The sequence below is a fragment of the Barbatula barbatula genome, assembly GCF_947034865.1.
Source record: "Barbatula barbatula genome assembly, chromosome: 15".
Taxonomy (NCBI): Eukaryota; Metazoa; Chordata; class Actinopteri; order Cypriniformes; family Nemacheilidae; genus Barbatula; species Barbatula barbatula.
The window spans coordinates 19,631,010-19,650,116 of NC_136778.1; the positions used below are offsets into that span (position 1 = coordinate 19,631,010).

The following is a 19,107-nucleotide window of genomic DNA, read 5'->3' on the forward strand; positions in this document are numbered from 1 at the left end:
CACCAACTTCAAGGCAGGGTTGCCCTAAACCAGTGATTTCCCTGAATGAAAGCACGCAAGCCAGTCAACACAGTTACATTGTGAGGACATATAAACCAGACAATATTAGTTACAGCAACAAAACTTTGTGAGTCCCATATTTGTTGTGACGACATTACATTGGACGTTGTTGGAACATGGTAATTACATCCTAAGACGCACCTGGACTCGACCATACTGGTCACAACGATGCACAAACATGTTCCTGGGGCATGACGAGTACTTCCCAATTACCTATGTTTGTTCTTTCTAATTTAAGCAGATTGTCACACACAATATGGATGATAACATTAAATGGTGGCGTCTTCAGAATGTATTGCATTTGCTGGGAAGAGCCTACTGCTACTTAAGTCATCTCAACTCCACTTCTCAGGAAGTGGATGTTAGTATTCACTTAGATGTATATTCTGACTTATTAAAATAAAATATAGCACATTGTGCATTTAAACATTGCCTGACTTTTCTTTGGGATTTCGTTGCAGATAAAGAGAATTGCTAGTGAAGGTTAGGGGACAGTAGTTCGTGTGGTGCCATCGGTCATCTTCTGCACCAGGGAATTTTCATGTCTCAAGAGTGATTAAACACATACTTTTAATGCCAAGCCAAAAAAGACCCCAACAGTGTCAAGTTACTTCATAATTTGCATACAATATGTAGGCTATTAAATATGCATTCAAAAAACTTTTGTTCCACAACCCATGAAAAGAAACTCAAAGACAACAAAGTAATCATTTATTCTTTCTTCACCCTTTCTTCATTCCTTGACCCTTCGCGTGAAGTGTGATTGACAGGCGACCGGACCAATCTTAACTTCGATATAATGCGGCCATTGTTGCTATTGAGTTTTGATCCCAGCTAAAAGTCGTGTCACATTGGAATCTTAGTTGTCAATGTACAACAATAAAGACTTCTTAAAACAGACTCATACAAGACGAATTGTCCAGAATTTGACCTCACAGACGTTATGTCGTTACAGCAAGCACAGTACGTAAGGCTAGAGCTTTGACCTGTATTTTGTTTACTTTATTCAGAGTCACATTCACATCCTTAAAATGGATATTGCAGACTTTCATATTACTTTTGGCTGAAAGTACATGTCATTTTTTTCCACAATAAATATTCTTTAGTGCAGTGGGCTTTGGCTTAAGCAAAAGGGGACGGGCTTTGCGAAGGGTCAATTGGAAGCATAACAGACTTCTAAAAGAAAAAGGCAAAATGTAATTTAAAAACAGACATTGCGCTGAAAAAGGTTTCGATGAGAGAAGTGGAACATCAGCAGACACCAGCTTAACATGACACACTTCAATAGTGAAGGAAATAGTTTTTCAGCAATGACAGTATATTTCTAACAGTTACTACAGCTTAAGAGTTGCAAAAATCTAGCCACATGGAACACTTCCGTTGATATTTTTGTCTCTTTTAGGGTCCCGACAGATATTAGGGGTATCCCCATATTCATTCAATTTCATTTTTCCGACTCTGAGAGTAAGATGACCACCAAAATGTTATTTTTCAGGATAGCCAATTTTTGCAACTTTAATGTAGTGTCTCTGGCAGTTTAAAGCAATTCGATTTTCCTAGAATATATCTTAATGTTAATGATTACAATACATTTCAACTATGAACCAAATCTCATCTATTCAAAACTCTTCCATAAAAAACCTTTAAAGAACATTGCTCACCAAAAAACTGAATATGAGGGTAAATCAGTGACAACAGAATTTTCATCTTGTGCAAACTATAGCCTGTCAATGTTCAGATGATGGTGAATGTAAACTGTGCTATGCATTTATGAATCGTGTTGTAAAAATGTATATGATCTGACAGGTCATCATCGTGCCTCACATTCGAGTCACTTTACCCCGTCCGTAAGCGACCTTTGGAAGCTATAAAAATATATTCGTTTCGAATAACAACTGACACCAACACTAATTTTTAAAGGTTTTCACCCACCTGACACAAAACGTAGTGTGGCCTTCAATTGCTTTACTTCAAGGGTAAATTCTTTTGTCATGTTATCAAAGGTATAAATGCCAATTTATGTCCACCGTATTCTTAGCTCACATTTCAAAAGAAAGCCAGTAATTTAAGAAAGACAAAAATTGGTTAACCGTATATTTTCCAACGATTTTAAATCTTTTTTCAGCTGCCAGCCAGCTGCTACATTTTATTATCATATTAACCCAGAATATTTTGTTGCAAACTTTGCAAATATTCAGGCCAATACATAAAAAACAAAAGAGCATTATACAATAAATAGTTTATAATATTGATATCCTTATAATAAAAACAATTCTCACTTGAAATGAAACCAGAAATTTAATGTGCAATCGTTATGAAACATTTAAAACAGGTCTCTTCGCACTTACCTTCAGTGTGATTATTTGTAGTATATAAATCAACAGAACATGTGTCCATTGTTACGGATTATTTAAAATGATCATTTAATGCACATCACTAAAGGGTAGACCACTTGACAATACAAGCGTAGCATTAACAATTGTGTATTTGTTGGATACATGTATCGGGAAAAATAAAGACTTGATGCAAAGTGAGGGATGTTTAAAAATCGTACAAAAAGCTTATTACGTATTAGTAAAATCCGTGTTGCTTGTGGTTGCAATATAGCATCGCATGAATTTAATGTTCGTAATTAAAAAGGCTTTGGTGTCACACCACAAAAAAACTTAGTCCACCAAGTTTTCTGAGAACCTATGTGGCCAATCACAGCATGATAAGGTCTGTCAATCAACTGTCAATCATTTGTGGTCCCAAGCTAGCAAACAAAGTTGACATGTAATGTTTCTTGCATTAATAAAATAAGGGCTTTGTAAAATATTTTCTCATTCATGTTTCCCCATTGCACAAATTGTTGTATGAAGGTTCTTTGAGGCTGTTTTTAACATTTATTAGATCATGGACGAATACATAGGAATATTGTAATAAAATGTAAAAAAGGTATATCACATAAGGCTCCCACATACAATCATATATACACAAAACCGCACACAATGCTTAACCTACTAAAAATAAGATAAAACTAAAATGATTCTTCAAGATATTACACCAAGGTTTCACATGTACTGTCAAATAAATGTCTACTGTATATGTCTGTATCCGAGCAAGGACCTTTCTTCAGCAGACAGCAGAGTATGGAAAAGAATTTCATGGACTGATGACCTGCAACGAAAAAAACTTTTTATAATTCAGCCATTTTTCATTTATTTTCTGATATAGACAGTATTATATAAAATTTATTGTCACACAAGTCATGTAAATGAAGCCATTTGTACATCCTCAAAATACTAAGAAAATGAAAATTCTGTCATGATTTACTCACCCTCTTGTCATTTCAAACATTATTCTTGTTTTCTTCGGATGTTTGGTTGCCAACATTCTTAAAAATACATTCTTTTGTGTTCATACAGGTTTGAAATAACGGGGTTGAGCAAATAATGACAGTGTTTTCATTTTTGTGCGAACTATCCCTTTAAAAGTTCTTAAAATAATTATACATTATGAGGGGTATATATGGACATAATCATGTTATGTGTATATGGATCCATACTAATCTATATATGGACATAATCATGTTAATTTAGCAAAATGTTCACAAGAAATAAGTCATGTCTGCAGCTATCTATTTAAAAAGCAAAATAAATATTTTAGTAGAAATATAACAGTATTTAGAAACCCACCTTAATTGCTGTACAAACAATGTCTTTACAAAATGCCTTAAAAATACTTTGTGCGGTTAAGAGCTTTTTGAGCAAGCTTGCCAGTCTCATCTGTGATTTTCTCCCAGTCGGTTTGACCAACTACAAAACCAATTGCACGCTTTCTATCTGCATCCTTCTTCTCCTCAAGATCGGCCCAGCGCACCTGAAAGATCAGTGTTACGGTGAGTGCCAAATGTACACACTTATGTTAATGCCCTCCCCACCCTTGCACAAAAAAAATCTATGAAAATTCAATAAGAATATCCACAATATACAGACAAATAACTCAAATCTTTTCAGAAGAGCTTCAATCTGTAACTCTCTAGGACACTAAGTAACAACTAAACCTCTGAAATTGCAAATCGCCTAGCGACAGTTGTTCATTAAGCACATTACCCTCTTTTTGCCGGGTTCAGACATGCGACTGGCGTAATCATCGGGTAGCTGAAGGAAATCCTCCATGCCAACATCAGCATCACGTTTTCTTTTCCCTCCGCCAGCCAGACCGTCCAGCTTATCTGGTAAAACAAGACAGCATCAAAAGTTGTCACCTATTCTACATGTTAAAGGTGGTATCCCTAGCTAATATTCTGTTATAATTGATAGGTCATGTAAAACATTATACAGCTTTTTTTTGGCTAATGGTTATTCTGATCGACATATAAAAGCTTTTACTGATGTAAAAATGTTTTTGTAAGGACCATTCCATTTTATTTACCGATTATACAGTGCTTTGTAATATGAATCATTTTCTTTATCATGGGGTCTTTTGAAATGATGTTTGTATACATGATTCAACTTTTCCCATTTTGTTGAGTTTAAAAAGGAGAAAATCACAAACTGGTTTTGAGGTCCAGGGCCACATATAACAGTCACAAGTAGCACAGGTATTTGTAGCATGAGACAACGATACATTGTAAGGGTCAAAATTACAGAAATAGGCATGCATGCAGCAAAATCGCGAACAGAAATGGCCGGAAACACACATACAAACACTGCTCGATGCTACGCTCTTTGGGAATAACCCACTCAAGTTTGGTATCTATGTAAAGCTTATAATTTCCTCTATCCGGTTCATCTACCCTTCAAACATCATTAATGCGGTAAAACAAACCCCTTTCTTTGTCGCAACAGCCTGCTACAGTTCCTTAAAGAAGGACAAATTTAAAGGCGATTCCGGATTTTCAAAAAGTTGTACCTCAACTGAGAAAATATCTTTAAAGTTTGATTTGCAAAAGCATTTATAGTTCAGAGTAATACAAACCCCACCCTAACCCTAATATAAAATGAATGGGGTTATTTTATCGTCAAACCTTTTTAAGTCTAGTGAAACAAATAAACGAAGCTAAAAAAAGATTTCTTGTTGCACCAAATCTAAACAGATACAAAAAAAAGAAACACCCACCAAGTTTGGCTTCTGAAGTGTCCATCTCCCATTTGCTTTTCGGAAGGTATCCCTAAATTACAGAGAAACACTCCGGCTGTTAACAATCAGGTGATGAGTGACAGAGCAACAAAGGGAAGGAAGACAGAATAGGGCTGGGGAGCAACGATGATGCTATTGGATGATAAGAGAAATGCTTTAAAAGAGAAAATGAACACATCATTTACTATTTTATACACTTGACAGAGACATATTTGTTATTGATATCAGTTACTATGAGACATTGCAAAAACTGACCAAGTATCAGGTTTTAAAACAAAAAAAGATTGGTTTTCATGTTTTCAGTTCTATAACCGTATAGACTGGTTTCAAACGGTTTCCCCAAATATTTCGCCATCTTTATTGTTACTTTCTACAACACGATCCTTTGGTTGAGCAAATGCTACAGTGTTGGGTGTTGTGAAAAGTACAGTAGAGTCAGAGTCTGTACTTAAAAAAGTTGACGGTACCAGATTTTCTTAAGAACTACCCGGTACTCATGATTACTGGGTCATCCAAGAACTGATGTCCTGTCTGACAGGTGGTGAGTCTGTGACTTTTAATGGATGCAAATAGCAGCAGATCACTTAGAAATGTTATCAAATTTGTTTACATCACAAAGAGAATGAACAAAGCTTTGTAGTGAAAGGTGGAAACATTTGAACTAAGTTTTTAATTGCATTATGAACGTTGAACCATAGTTAAATTTGCACGTTTGCATTTAATTGTTAGTGATAACCGTAATCCAATGTCCTTATTAACCATTGAATGTTTTGACTCTTATTTGGGTAAATTATATGAGAGGACATGATGGGGACTTCATTTACATCCAAGTGTCAGAATTGTTTTACTAGCCATATGTATGTTGTTATTATCCGTCAGAAATTGATTATATTCTTGGGTGGGTAATTGTAATCGGTTCAGCAAATATTACTTCAGATGATATTTTTCAGAGGCGATAACCAAAAAGATAGATTTTTTTATAACATTTTGTGTTGCATCTGGTATAGACACGGTCATTTGTCACTGTCACACTGATGTTCAGATGCACTCTGATGTGGTGAACACAGAGCTTGGATTGATTCACGCAGAGCAGCAGTGCTATAACACAACCCATGTAAACAAAATATATAAGCAGGTTGTTGCTGAAAAGTCTCAATGTATACAGAACTGCATTGCTTTTTAATACAATATTTTACACTTTTATAAAATTGTGTGTTGTTCAATAAGCATGCTTTTTGTGTTTTGCTTTGGTACTGAAATTGGTACAGAGAACCATGGATTTTCACTGCTATTGGCAGTACGGAAATGTTGGTATTGTGACAAACCTAGTTGGGTTGGTCTGGGTGCTTAAACACAGCAAAGATTTGACAGCATCACAACTTGAATACCACAACTTATAATGTTAAAAAAACACTTATTTAATAGCTTGCTTACATATTTAAAATCAACAACAATTGAGGGACATCCAACTTTCCTGTACCTCAGTATTTAGAGCATGGCACTAGCAATGCCAAAGTTGTGGGTTCGATTCCAGGGGATTGCACATACAAATATATATAGTATAGTGCAATGTAAATCGCTTTGGATAAAAGCATCTGCCAAATGCATAGATTTAAATGTAACTTCAGTTTCCCCTTCTTGTAAATGGTGAAGTTTTCTGGTTTCAGCGATTTAAATCTTTAAAAAATGTAGTTTGGGTAGGGCTCAACATGTGAATGTTTTGTATGAGCAAGTGAGAGAGAATTTTACTTCAGACAAGTAACTTGGAAAAAACAGTATAATACAAAATCGGTCTGCGCTAAGAATAATAAGAATAGGTGCATTAGACAGAGCTGCGTGTTTGTGTGAATAGCGTTTGTCGTGGTTGTGCTTGTTTGTGACTAATCAATGTGACCTGATCTAGGGTTGTCATTCTAAAATTCTTGTTTCACTTACCGTTTGTGAAGTGGTAGAGGACAAAATTGCTGCACCAGTTTGTTTTTTACTATCTGACATGTTCGGCTTATGTCGCACTGCACAGACAGACTGGTGTATAACATCAAAATACCTTGCATGTTTTTGAATCACTTGTGCTCGTATCATACTCAGTAGTCTGTGTAGCGCAGCATGAAGTCGAACACACCTCAAGGTTCATGTGCTCAATGTTTCCTGCTGAAGAAAAATCTAGGTCTGCTCTTAAAATAAAGCAAATGGTATGAGGATGGCTAGATCCTCATCTTGAAACTGCGCATTTTACGCATGTCAAAAGATCAAATTCAATTTAAAGCTCGTCACATAAAGTGATCGGATTGATATGTGCACTTATATTAGCGTTTGTAAACGCTACCATTCTAATTACTTTATCTGAATGATTTCTTTCCGTTTGACAAACGTTTTTTACTGCCAGTGCGATTTGACTACATTTATGACCAAAACAACAGAAATTCCACAGTTTCCAAACACACAAATTCAATGAAAAATAAACATTGTAAATATGCTCTCTTTGCATCTTACACGCCAAACACTATTTATTGTTTTCACATTGGATGATGGTCATTGTGGTCAACTATTAAAAACAGAGTTGAATGCTGCACACATTTCAGCTCTGAAATGAATAGATGGCAACATTAATGTGCCACAACAGAACATCCACAAGTAGAAGTGAGAAAACTAAGCTTATCAATAATGAAAACCTTCAGAAACATAAGGTCATTTACAAAAAGAGAATAGATTTTTATATTTTGCAATTTTTAGTTAATTCAAGTTTTGGTGAAAACCAGAATTAGTCATCCGGTGTCCAGCCGCTGCTGCGGAGTGTGTTGATTTTATTTCATTAAATTTGTCACTTTCATTATATTTTTAGACCACATTTTCACAAATACATTTTGATGGCGTTCATTGACAGCAAAACACGAGGGGGGCTTCGCAACTTCAAAGGAAAGAATAGAATTAGGACCCTGAGGCCTGAACTGATGAATTTGCAGGTAATAGATAAGTCTGAAAAACATCTTATACAGTCTTATGTTAATGTCATGCACCGTGGATTACGTTTGGTCATTTTTCATGTTTAAAGTTTAAACAGATCAGACATGACCGCTACAGTTCATCAGGCCAAGATGTAAAGATCTATGAAGTCTGTATTGTATTGTACTGTATTGTGCAGTACAAGCATACTGCAGTTTTAATACTCAATAATACGGTGTATGCGTGCCTATTTACAAAAAAGAATTTCTGTTTATAGGTTGGAACAAACATCAGGACGAGCAATAACAGACAATACCTTCACAATCTGCCGCTTATTGTGGTAGGCATTACTTTTACAAGCAGTTATTATTTGACATTTTGGATAGTAGTTTATATTTGTATAAGCTGGACTAACCAGATGTTCTGTTCTGGTTATTTTATTATTTGATTCTTGAAAATGTATACTTAATTGCAAATAACTTTATAATTAAAGGAAACACATTTATCTATCAGTTTTGGTGGCAAAGTATTGTAAAGATATTTCTATGGAGTGAATTATTTGTTTACACTAGGGTTCTCACAGTACCATAAAAATATCTTACGACACTATTTCGGCTGCGGTATCATGATACAAAGTAGTGTTACGATGCTGTGCCATGTTCAAAAATGAAATCTACACAATAACCCAAATTTTCTTAATACACAGATCTAAATGAAAAAAAGTACAATAGTAAACACTACAATGTTTTGTGGTATTAACTATAGCAATTTGATAAATTGTAGCAAATACTGTAGTATTAGGGCTGCACGATTAATAAAAAAAACGCGATTTGGCAGATGGCTGCAATGTTTTCTGCGCAGTTTGTTAGTGAAATACTGTTAAAAGCAGCTGCATCCGAAAGCCAGAGGACGCTCTTGCACAGAACCTCCAATGCTCCATAGAAGAAGTACCACACGTATAACCAGGAAATGCCATCTTCCTATATGGCATCTTTCTATCACTGTTTTTCCAAGCCTCCTCAGGTATTTTCATGATAATAAAGTATATTTACAATGATGATGTTTGACGGGTGTTACTTTTTTAAATACAGGTTTTAAACGCACAGTGCTTTCAGATGGAGCAGCATTTCCCACAGATCACAGAGCCGTGCTTAAAGAACAATTTAAGCATAAAACAATCGCAGCCTTCACGGTATCACAATCGCGATAGCCACACCGATTTAATCACGATTTGAATGGGAATTGCGATTGATCGTGCAGCCCTATGTAGTATACTTTAATATTTACTATGGTAAAAACATTAGTAACAATTACTGTAATAAATACTTAAAGTACACCTTTACGTGTGGGAACTAATTAAAAACAATGTTTGAAAAGTGAAATGTTAGGGTTACTTCAAAGGTGAACCCCAGTGGGTGGTGGCAATTTTCACTCAGCGAATCATTCAACCAATTTGTTCAAAATGACAGATTTATTCAAGAATGAAGAAAGTGCTTTGATGAATGAGCCACTGAATCATTATCTCGTCAAAGTCGTTCCAAACAGATTCATTTAGGAGAGAAACACTGCAAAATTCAGATTAACATCGCATAGAAAACATGACTTACATTTACCACAAAAGAGTGGCATTGCAGGTATTATGAAGCTTTAGCATTGCAATGCTACTGTGACCGTGCGGTACACTAGTTTACACAGCAATATAAAAATAGTAAATAAATGTATAACAATTAATAAAATGGTTAACATTTTTGCAAAAATAACCTAACAAATTAGTTATTTCATAACCCAAGTGATTGACACCTACAACTACATGGATTGGGTTCAAATAACTCAACGAATGGTTGGTGCTATTGTAACCAACAATTGGGTTACCTGTTGGGTCAATTTTAAACCAACTGTTTTTCGTGAATTAATGAAATGTAAAATGTAACATTTTTTGATTAGTCTTTTAAAAAACTTAACTAATAAATTAACCAAATACATTTTTTAATGTGCTCAACTCACTATTGATAATGAAACTCAGACAATCTGCCAGTCACAAATGCCCTTAATGTGTGATCGCAGTCTGAGATACTAAGAACTAAGGTGCCATTGGCTCCTATAGGGCAGGGCTCCAGACTACGACCAATTGGTCGTATTGTGTGACAGTGCGAGCAATTTTAACAACCACTCACGCATGTGTGACCTTCCAATTTAGATTTTTTTTCTAGTTGTTATATCGTGTAGAAGTCGAGTAGATCACTAGCCCACCAGTGCAGGCCTATGTGTGTGAGAGCTGCGCGGCTGGGTGGGCCATCATTTAAAGGGAGCTGATCGTGGCCACTAGTCGATGCTTTTGTTTATACCAGCCGTGCAGCAGCAAAGCATCCCAAAAGCGGCTCTCCGCACCACCTCGCTATGATTTGATATTGGAGACCTTTAAAACTAAACTAGAGGAGTACACAATATGTCATTTAGTTAGTGTACAGTGTAGCGCTGATTAATCGAGCCAACTGCACAGCTCAATGCATTACAGTGATGTAAAAAAACTTATAAAGAAATGAAAGAAACAATATTCACCGGGAACAGCTGCGAAATGCAGCTAATTCAGGTTCTTAAATAGCTCTTTAGCAGGAAATTACTGCAACTCTTTAGCATGACACGGTGCTGATAATGAAACAGCACATCCATAATGGCGCAATGCCGCAACTGCAGCTCCAAATGTCATTCCATTGAGTGCACGCAAGTGTTTTGGAAAAGAAACCCGCCCAACGGAGAGCAGATTGCCGGGGCTGAGTGTGCGGGATAATTTTCGGTCGCAAATGCAACAGTTTTAGGCGCAGTCTGGAGCCTTGTACATTAGATTATGTTTGCACATTAATGTAATATTTGCTTATTTCACTAGATACAAATCAATTCCTTAAGTAAAATTCCATTAGAAACCCCCCCTCAATAATATTGTTGATCTTGCAGGCTCACAATAGCAGGATATGGAGAAGACCACACAAGTAGAAACCATGCATGAAAAAAAGTCCTACCAGATCTGCCTCATCATCATCGTCCTTCACATCAGCTTTTGGTTCTTCTTCAGATGGGTTGAAGTCTTCCATTTCCACCTTTTAAAATTATTTATTTTCATTATTAAAGAAAGTATGTTTTTCTTTGATTTTATAGTAAAGACAAATTAGGAACTTACAGAAATACAGAATGAATTTTGTGTGTGAAACTTGCATAAAGCCACACACGGACACACAAACATGGGCTGGGTGACAAAACGTTATATATCGATGATACATCAATAACGATAATCGCTCATTTTGTGTTATGTGGTGTAACGTTACACTTACAGCAGCTATCACATTTAAGTTGCTTCACTATGCAGTGTTTACGGTTTAGCAGTGGGTCCTTTCATTATCTTTATAACACGAATTGATGCCATTTTTGTAACCTTAGTATCTCTGTGTACTAATAATCTGTGAAAATTACTAATAAATCCAAAAAGATTTGGATTGCAAACACTTAAAACAAACAAATCGTTTTTTTTAAACGATTTTTCCTTTACATAGTAGAATTAAAATTTTTAACTTGTTAATCTCAATTTAAAGCCTCACCATGTAGATTTGGGCCGCTAGATTTTGATGTTACACTTTCGACACAACAACTAAAGGCGAAGCTAAATGACGTTATGTAGGACAGTGGAATTATGGGACATGTCGTTTTCACCATGCAGAGGCGTATGGAGATCGCCCATCATGTTCACGGACGAGTTAATGAATGAATTTTATTTAATGTCATCGTAATGAATTAGATTTGCAAGAAACGTGGAATGTAATGCTACGTTAGCCCGCAAATGATATTCGACTGTCAATTTATTTGGTAGCGTAATGCTAAACAGTTTTAAGTGTTAAAAACCGCAATAAATTTGTAACAACGACTGTATGACTTGTGCTTTAAATACAGTACACAACAGAGATTTTATGTACATCTTTAAACAACTTATTGTATGCTACTTTGTGTTATTCTTATACTGTATGAATTGTTAAGATAAAGAACAATTCCTTTAATATGAGTGTTTTGAGCCCATCCTTTATTGTTTGATGAACATTAAAAACAGAGATCTTTATTTAACCCCTTTAAGAGGACTCTATATAGATCTACAGGTCTAAGGCAAGGCGAGGGCACTGATAGATAAGCACATGGCTGAAGAAGGAGAGACAAACTGTCCATGTAAGAGTTCGGTACCTTTCCAGTCTGGTTTTCCTGGTTAATGTGCGCACTTCAGCAGTCTTTTAGGCTAACCCAAAATGCTCTAATTGGTTGAGAAGCGTGGTGACACCATTCCCCAGCCAGTACCGATCAACATCCCACCCCTTCGTGACCCATGATTTGTCTGTACGTTTCAAAGCAAGTGCGCAACAGACTTTCGAAATAAAATAAAACTTAAAATAACTACATTAATGCACAACAAAATAATTGTCAGCAATGAATGCGTTTATGCGATATTAATGCATTAATTTTCCCAACCCTAATTTATACCTTTATCGCCCAGCCCTAGTATGACCATACTTCATCAAGACACTTACATCCTCAATAGCAGCGTCCTGCAGTAGCGACCTAATGTCAAGCCGTACCATATGGGGTGGGGCAGATTCCCAGCCATGGGCAACCTGTGGAGAGCCAATATAATTAGTAGTTTTGTGAAGGTCATTTAATATACACAATATGTATTCGGACCTGCCAACCTCTGACATTTTCTTTGAGAACCATCAGTGTGATGCGATGGGACACAGGGTTTGAGGGGGAGAGGGTTATACAGTCTATTATTAGCACCCATGGTAAATATGCAAAGGCTGTAAAAATAAATCTGCATTGTTTCTCCTTTTGATATTTTATTTAAAAAATCTACAATATTCCAACATTTCATTTAAGTAAAACAAATTGAAGTGGGCGGAAAATAACATTATGAAAAAAGTTTTAGACAAACTGAATCTTCAAACTGCTTTGAAGGGATTTGTGGAAATTATGTGATAATAAATGCACATTTTAAGATAATGACAGTGTTTTTTGACCTTGGATGCATATAAACCTGTTGTTGGGGACTCTAGTTATATTTTAAGTGTCCTAATAATGTAATGATGTGCAGTTTAAGGACAACTCTGTCTATGTCCTTGAGTGGCCGAGCCTGGCTGAGTTTGAGGGGATCTGAGGAGAATGACAGAAAGTTGCTGTTTGACAAAAGGTGTTTTAACCAAAAGCTGAGTAAAGGGTATGAATACCTTTGAAAAAATGTAAAAGGAAAATACTGAAATAAGTACATTGCAAAGTTGCCACAATTGCTTTTGCTTCATCAATATGGTGCATGGAGTGTAGGTTTATGTGAAAAAGACAACAAAAATCTAAGAAAAAAAATGAGGAAGCCCTAAGTATGCTCGAGCCATTCTTCGTGCGTACAGCACATTCCCGAGACAAATGTTAACAGCTGGAGTAGAGTCCATAGTATGACATTCTGAGTAGATGTCAAGCTCGTCCGTTCTTGCTTATCCGTGGTTGAATGCGATTTGGAGGCTAGGCAACTCATGTGCACATGAGACAGACTTAGAAACTGAAAGCAAACAGCGAATCGTAGTAATGCGCTCATGTTGATTTGGTCACAGTCTGCAGCCCTTCTAAAATTTTGGACGGATGGCCATCTAGCAAACTGATAAACCCCCAACCCCTGCCTCACCCTTACCCCTGATGTCATCGCCCGATGCCAATTTGGTAGACATCGTCTAACCCTAATCCTGTGTATATTAAATTCGCAATGATTTTTGGTTATTAATATGTATGTTTGTTAGTCTTTTTTATTCTAATTTTTACAGCACCTTATAGAAGAACTGATTAGTGCGTCTGTGTTAAGTTTGGTTGCCTATGCGTGCAACCATTTCTCGTCATCGTAATAGAAAATGGCAGCCTCCTTAGGCTAAAATTAGAATTACATTAAATATTTCTTTAAAAAACGTAATGCGTTTCTAACGACAAATGCTTGTAGTCTAAAGCAAATACAACCTATTAAAGCATACAAGTGCTCCTAGTAAGGAATCCCTTCAACAAATCAGTCAGACTCCAGGAGAGGAAAGAAGATCGAGCAAGATTTTGTTTTTGTTTACATGTCCATTTAAACGGGGAATCATCAAATCTAATGCAAGTAATTTATGGATTACCACAGGGATCGGTTTTAGGACTCTCCATATACTTGCTGCCCCTTGGAAACATTATTAGAAAACATGGAATTAGCTTCCACTGTTATGCAGATGATAGTTATATATCTCATCAAGACCAGATGATTCCTTTCAGCTATCCAAATAGGCAAAGTGCATTGAAGATATAAAACACTGGATGACTTGTAATTTCCTTTTAAAATCTTATAAAACAGAAATATTACTTATCGGACCAAAGGCTGTACTGTTATACCAACAAATACAGTATAAGATCTAGGCGTTATATTAGACAGCAACCTCTCATTCCGAAATCACATCTCAAATATCACAAAAACAGCCTTTTTCCACCTAAGAAATGTTGCATGTGTTGCTGACGCAGAGCTTATTGATGCATTTGTGACCCCCAAGATTTGACTACTGTAATGCACTACTTACTGGTTGTCCTGCATCATCAATAAACAAACTAAAGTTGGTTCAGAACGCAGCTGCAGAGTTCTAACCAGGTCCAGAAAATACGATCACATAACCCCAATGTCAACCCTTCATTGACTTTCCAGTTTTTGCTTTGTGATTAAAAGAACTTTAAAGGTAAAATTTGAGTGTTAAACATTTCTGAATTGACTTTAACCCACAAAAGAGTCATTTTCACACATTTTGAGTAAAATGTTACTCAGTGTTGGAGTGAATAGACAAAGTTAATTATATCAGTTGCAGCCATTATCCACGTGTCCTGCAGATTGTACGGTAAGTGAAGTTAAATTAATACACATTTTAATGTATCATATTTAATTAACACTGCATATAGGAATTTATTGTGTGTCTGATATTTGACCTGTGTTTTGACTTCCATAACCTTTTGTTTTACTTATGGTCAATGTTTTCTTGTACAGCTGCTTTGTAACAATCAAAATTGTAAAAAGCGCTATATAAATAAAGCTGACTTGACTTGACACATTTATTTTTGATACTGTGGTTTTAATAGCAGCATAGGCGATGTATGATCGCACAACAGAGATTTTTTTTTTCAAAGCCTCATTTAATGCAAGTGCTTGGTACTCGTTTAACGTTAAAGTTTGCAGACGTCTAAAGCTTTATAAAGCAAGGTTTTTAGAAGCTCATAGCGATGTAATCGTAACAATGTTTTGCAGTTTTTATATTGATCTTTAATTTTTAACAGTTTTTTACGTTGGAAAAATGTTGGTGAAAAGTACCATCTGGGCCATGTGTTAATGGTGCATGTTTTATAACGGTTACACTCATGTCATTTTGTTAACGAGATTGGAAACGTGATCCTTACATGTTATTAATAAAATTGTATTATAGAAAGTGGCAATTTTTTTTTTTACAAACCGTTCAAGCCTTAGGCCTGCAAGCCATAGCCAACTTTTAATTTTTGGTGATTTACTTAACATACCAGCTTTAGTTTGCAAGGTAGGTAAAAAAAGGAATATAATGTAATTGAATGTAAAAATATTTTAGTGACGCAGCAGTGTTATTTTGAGCGTTCAATGACTGGAGTAATATGACCATACACAATGGTCAGAAACAGGCTTTATTGCCAAACGAGGAACTTTGGTGGTTGATATTTTGGATGCATGCAAATAAAGCTTCAAGACAATATATACGTGCGATATATGTTAGCTTTAGACGTGACGCGTTTATTCTGTTTGCGTTTTACTTACTCAAAAAACCGAGAACATTTTCAAAGACACAACATTTATGTCCAATGTGCGAAATTTACACGCAGCAAAATAATTAGTTTGGCGTGTGTTGTGACACTTTTTTATTGTATTATTACATGACCTTTCAATGCTTATGTATTATGTTTGCCTAGTTAAAACGCTGGTCCATGTGAAGTTCGGCCAACTGCAGAAGTATATAAACCTGGATTATATTGAAGGACGGTTTGACTTTATGCAATTTCATGAAAAAGGTTTGTATAATTTAACTTATTCATGGCCTAAAAATATAATATTGACCAGTATTTACGCACCTCCCTAGCTCCCATGTTGCAGATTTCTTTAAATGCTTATATCCTTTTTTTTTTTTAAAACATTTTAAAATGAGACCTTTTTTAAATTCTGTGTGCATCAGAATGATGCATTCAACACATCTTTTTCAGTCATCGAGAGACATTACATGACGGCAAAATGCTTAATGTTGCAATTATATTAAAGACATTCATTCTAAGAGATATATGTCCATTTTCTATGCGAGAAAAAAGGAGCCGTCCTGTGTGGCGGTGGCGCGTGTGCTTGGTTCAGTGACTTGCGGGCGCAGTGTCGAGATGGGAGAACTAGTGCCCAGATCATTTTTTAGATTTTTTTTGTTTCAGGATATCAGACAGACAGCACAGAGAGGTACTGTGCAGAATTTGCTAAACTAAAGTTGTAAATGAAGTACTAAATATAATGTTTTAGAAAGAGGATTCAACCAGTTGATTGAGCAAAAACCATTTAAAGTAACAAAAAGATTATAGAGCTTTAAGTTTTACAGAGTGAACCACACATTTATATCCAGCTTCTTTTCAAAAGAGTTTATACAAGTTTACGTTACATCCTGCTTAATGTCCGTTTGTTGGGATTATTTTCCTAAGAATGTGTACAACTGTATTTATTTTCTATTTGTTTAATTTACCTGTACTGTTGAGTATATATTTTAAGTTAATTTTATTCAGTAATGCAAAGATGTTACTGTTATTTAATTTTAAAACATTTTATTTTAATTTAAAAACTTTGTGCAATTCTAGTTCTTGTTGCTAGTTTGAACTGTATATCTCGGTTGATATCAAGGAAAATGCACACACAGATAACTGAATTTCTCAACTAAGTTGACTCATCATACCCAGTTTATCGCAAATCGCAATGTGACGTTTTCCTCAAATCGTGCAGCCCTATATGAATCCCTTTGTGTTATTTTAACACTTTGAGTTAAAGAAGAAACTCTGACAAAGTGTTAAATATTTTGAAAGTTAATTTCACTCAAAAAGTGTGGAGCTATATAAACTCTGAAAAAGTGTTGAAATGAACTCTGTGAGAGTTAATTCAACTCTGGCCTTTTTGCTGTGCACTTATAAAGTTTTAAACCGTTTAACCCCTACCTACATAACAGAGTTTCTATCACACTACAACCCATCACGCTCTCTAAGATCTCAAAACTCAGGACTTTTGATAACACCTAGAATAACTATATCGACCAAAGGGGGTCGAGCTTTCTCATACGTAGCACCTAAACTCTGGAATTGCCTTCCCGATATTATTCGAGGATCAGACACACTCGCCCAATTTAAATCTAAATTAAAGACACATCTTTTCAACCAAGCATTCACTTAATGCAAAATAAACCACCGGGAGACTGTATTTATTAGATATTATTTACTAGAATAATTTAACTTGTTCTATAAACACCATGTGCTGTGTTTTACCTTTTTTGTTTTTCAGTTCTTCTTATTTTCTCCTGTAAAACTGCTTTGGAACAATGCACATTGTGAAAAGCGCTATATAAATAAATACAAATCTCACTACTTAATATTTGGGGACTAAACCCAATGCTATACTTGGTAGAACTATTTTTTTGCTGTTGCCCAATTCGAGTACTGCATGTGCAAAGTGTCATCATCAGGTTTTTGCGTTGTTTAGAGTGACAACTCGTACCAGCGTACAAGGTCAAAGTTGGCAGGTCCAGTGATCCAAGTTATCCAAATTAAAGATCATACCTTTGTAATATCCTTTAGTGTCCGTCCATGTATGTTTCTCTTTGCACATGTTTGCTGATCAGCAGTAATTTCAGCCAAATAAACCTTAGAAGAAAAATACTGATTAGTTTGTAAGTGGTAGAGCAAAGTCAAAGCCATAGCATTTTAATTATTGTGCTGTATGCTGTCATACAACTAAAATGAAATATCAACTAACTCACCTCAAATCCTTTTGTCTTGGCAGCACTCCAGAACTGATCAAAGTACTTCACTTTATCATTGATCGCATCCAGAATTATGAAAGGAAAGAATCCATCATCCAGTGTTTTTTTGAATGTTTTCAACATGCTGCTTCTATATGTGTCTTCCATTTCTGGTTCATATTCATATTCAAGCACCTTATAAAGAAAATTTAGATAACCAGTTGGAAAAGTGTTAAAAAATTCCTCGAGAGAAATAATAAACAGACACAACAAGTTCAAACCTTGCTCTTGACACGTTTCCCAGTATCAGGGTCCTTCCTGACCTTTTCCACTTCAGTCATGAAATAATCATCCAGACCCAGAACTCTGGGTGGCGCACCACCACATTCAACTTCTTTGTCCTATATAGGCCCATTTGTTAAATTAATAACATTACAAACCAGAAACTACAACATTTCAAACTCTAGCTTTTCTACTTTAATTCTATGATGTTTTGTTTGACATATCTTTAACACGTCTGCCTGATGTTTAACCACAACATAAACACTTGAAGATGACAGTAAGAAATGTCCAAGAACATAAATATTTGTACCCTAATAAGTTTTGCTACATGACTTTTGCCGCTTCCGGGTAATCCACGCATGATGACCACAATCTGAAGAGGAAAAAGGTATGTAAGTTTCAAAGAGCATAATTTAGCTGTGTAAAAACCAAAGAAACACTGGAATACCCTTTCAGGTCTGGTTTCTCGCCCTGGGGGTTTGAGGATGTCTTCTGCATTCTTTGTCTCTGGCTTCTTCTCCACACGAGGAGGAGCAACAGACGTTGAAGGGGGCACTGATGAGGATGGAGGGCGCTCATCTGGATAGCTCCTCCGATCATCTAGAAAAGAGTAGCAGACATT

At 35.8% G+C, this 19,107-nt stretch overlaps 1 protein-coding gene across 2 annotated transcripts in view; it reads right to left on the reverse strand.

The window, feature by feature from the left end:
• Window positions 1–2,341: 2,341 nt before the first annotated feature.
• The window catches only part of ylpm1 (YLP motif containing 1), a 30,423-nt gene continuing 13,657 nt past the window's right edge, over window positions 2,342–19,107 (reverse strand). For both annotated transcript variants that reach the window (XM_079474448.1, XM_079474447.1), the window contains exons 11-21: window positions 18,934–19,085; window positions 18,796–18,858; window positions 18,485–18,604; window positions 18,222–18,398; window positions 18,022–18,105; window positions 12,690–12,773; window positions 11,145–11,222; window positions 5,164–5,215; window positions 4,155–4,276; window positions 3,738–3,921; window positions 2,342–3,219 (exon numbers count right to left, since the gene is read on the reverse strand). In XM_079474448.1, the coding sequence (XP_079330574.1) occupies window positions 3,775–3,921; window positions 4,155–4,276; window positions 5,164–5,215; window positions 11,145–11,222; window positions 12,690–12,773; window positions 18,022–18,105; window positions 18,222–18,398; window positions 18,485–18,604; window positions 18,796–18,858; window positions 18,934–19,085 (1,079 nt within the window). In that variant the 3' untranslated portion in view covers window positions 2,342–3,219; window positions 3,738–3,774. The remainder of the gene's footprint in view (window positions 3,220–3,737; window positions 3,922–4,154; window positions 4,277–5,163; window positions 5,216–11,144; window positions 11,223–12,689; window positions 12,774–18,021; window positions 18,106–18,221; window positions 18,399–18,484; window positions 18,605–18,795; window positions 18,859–18,933; window positions 19,086–19,107) is intronic.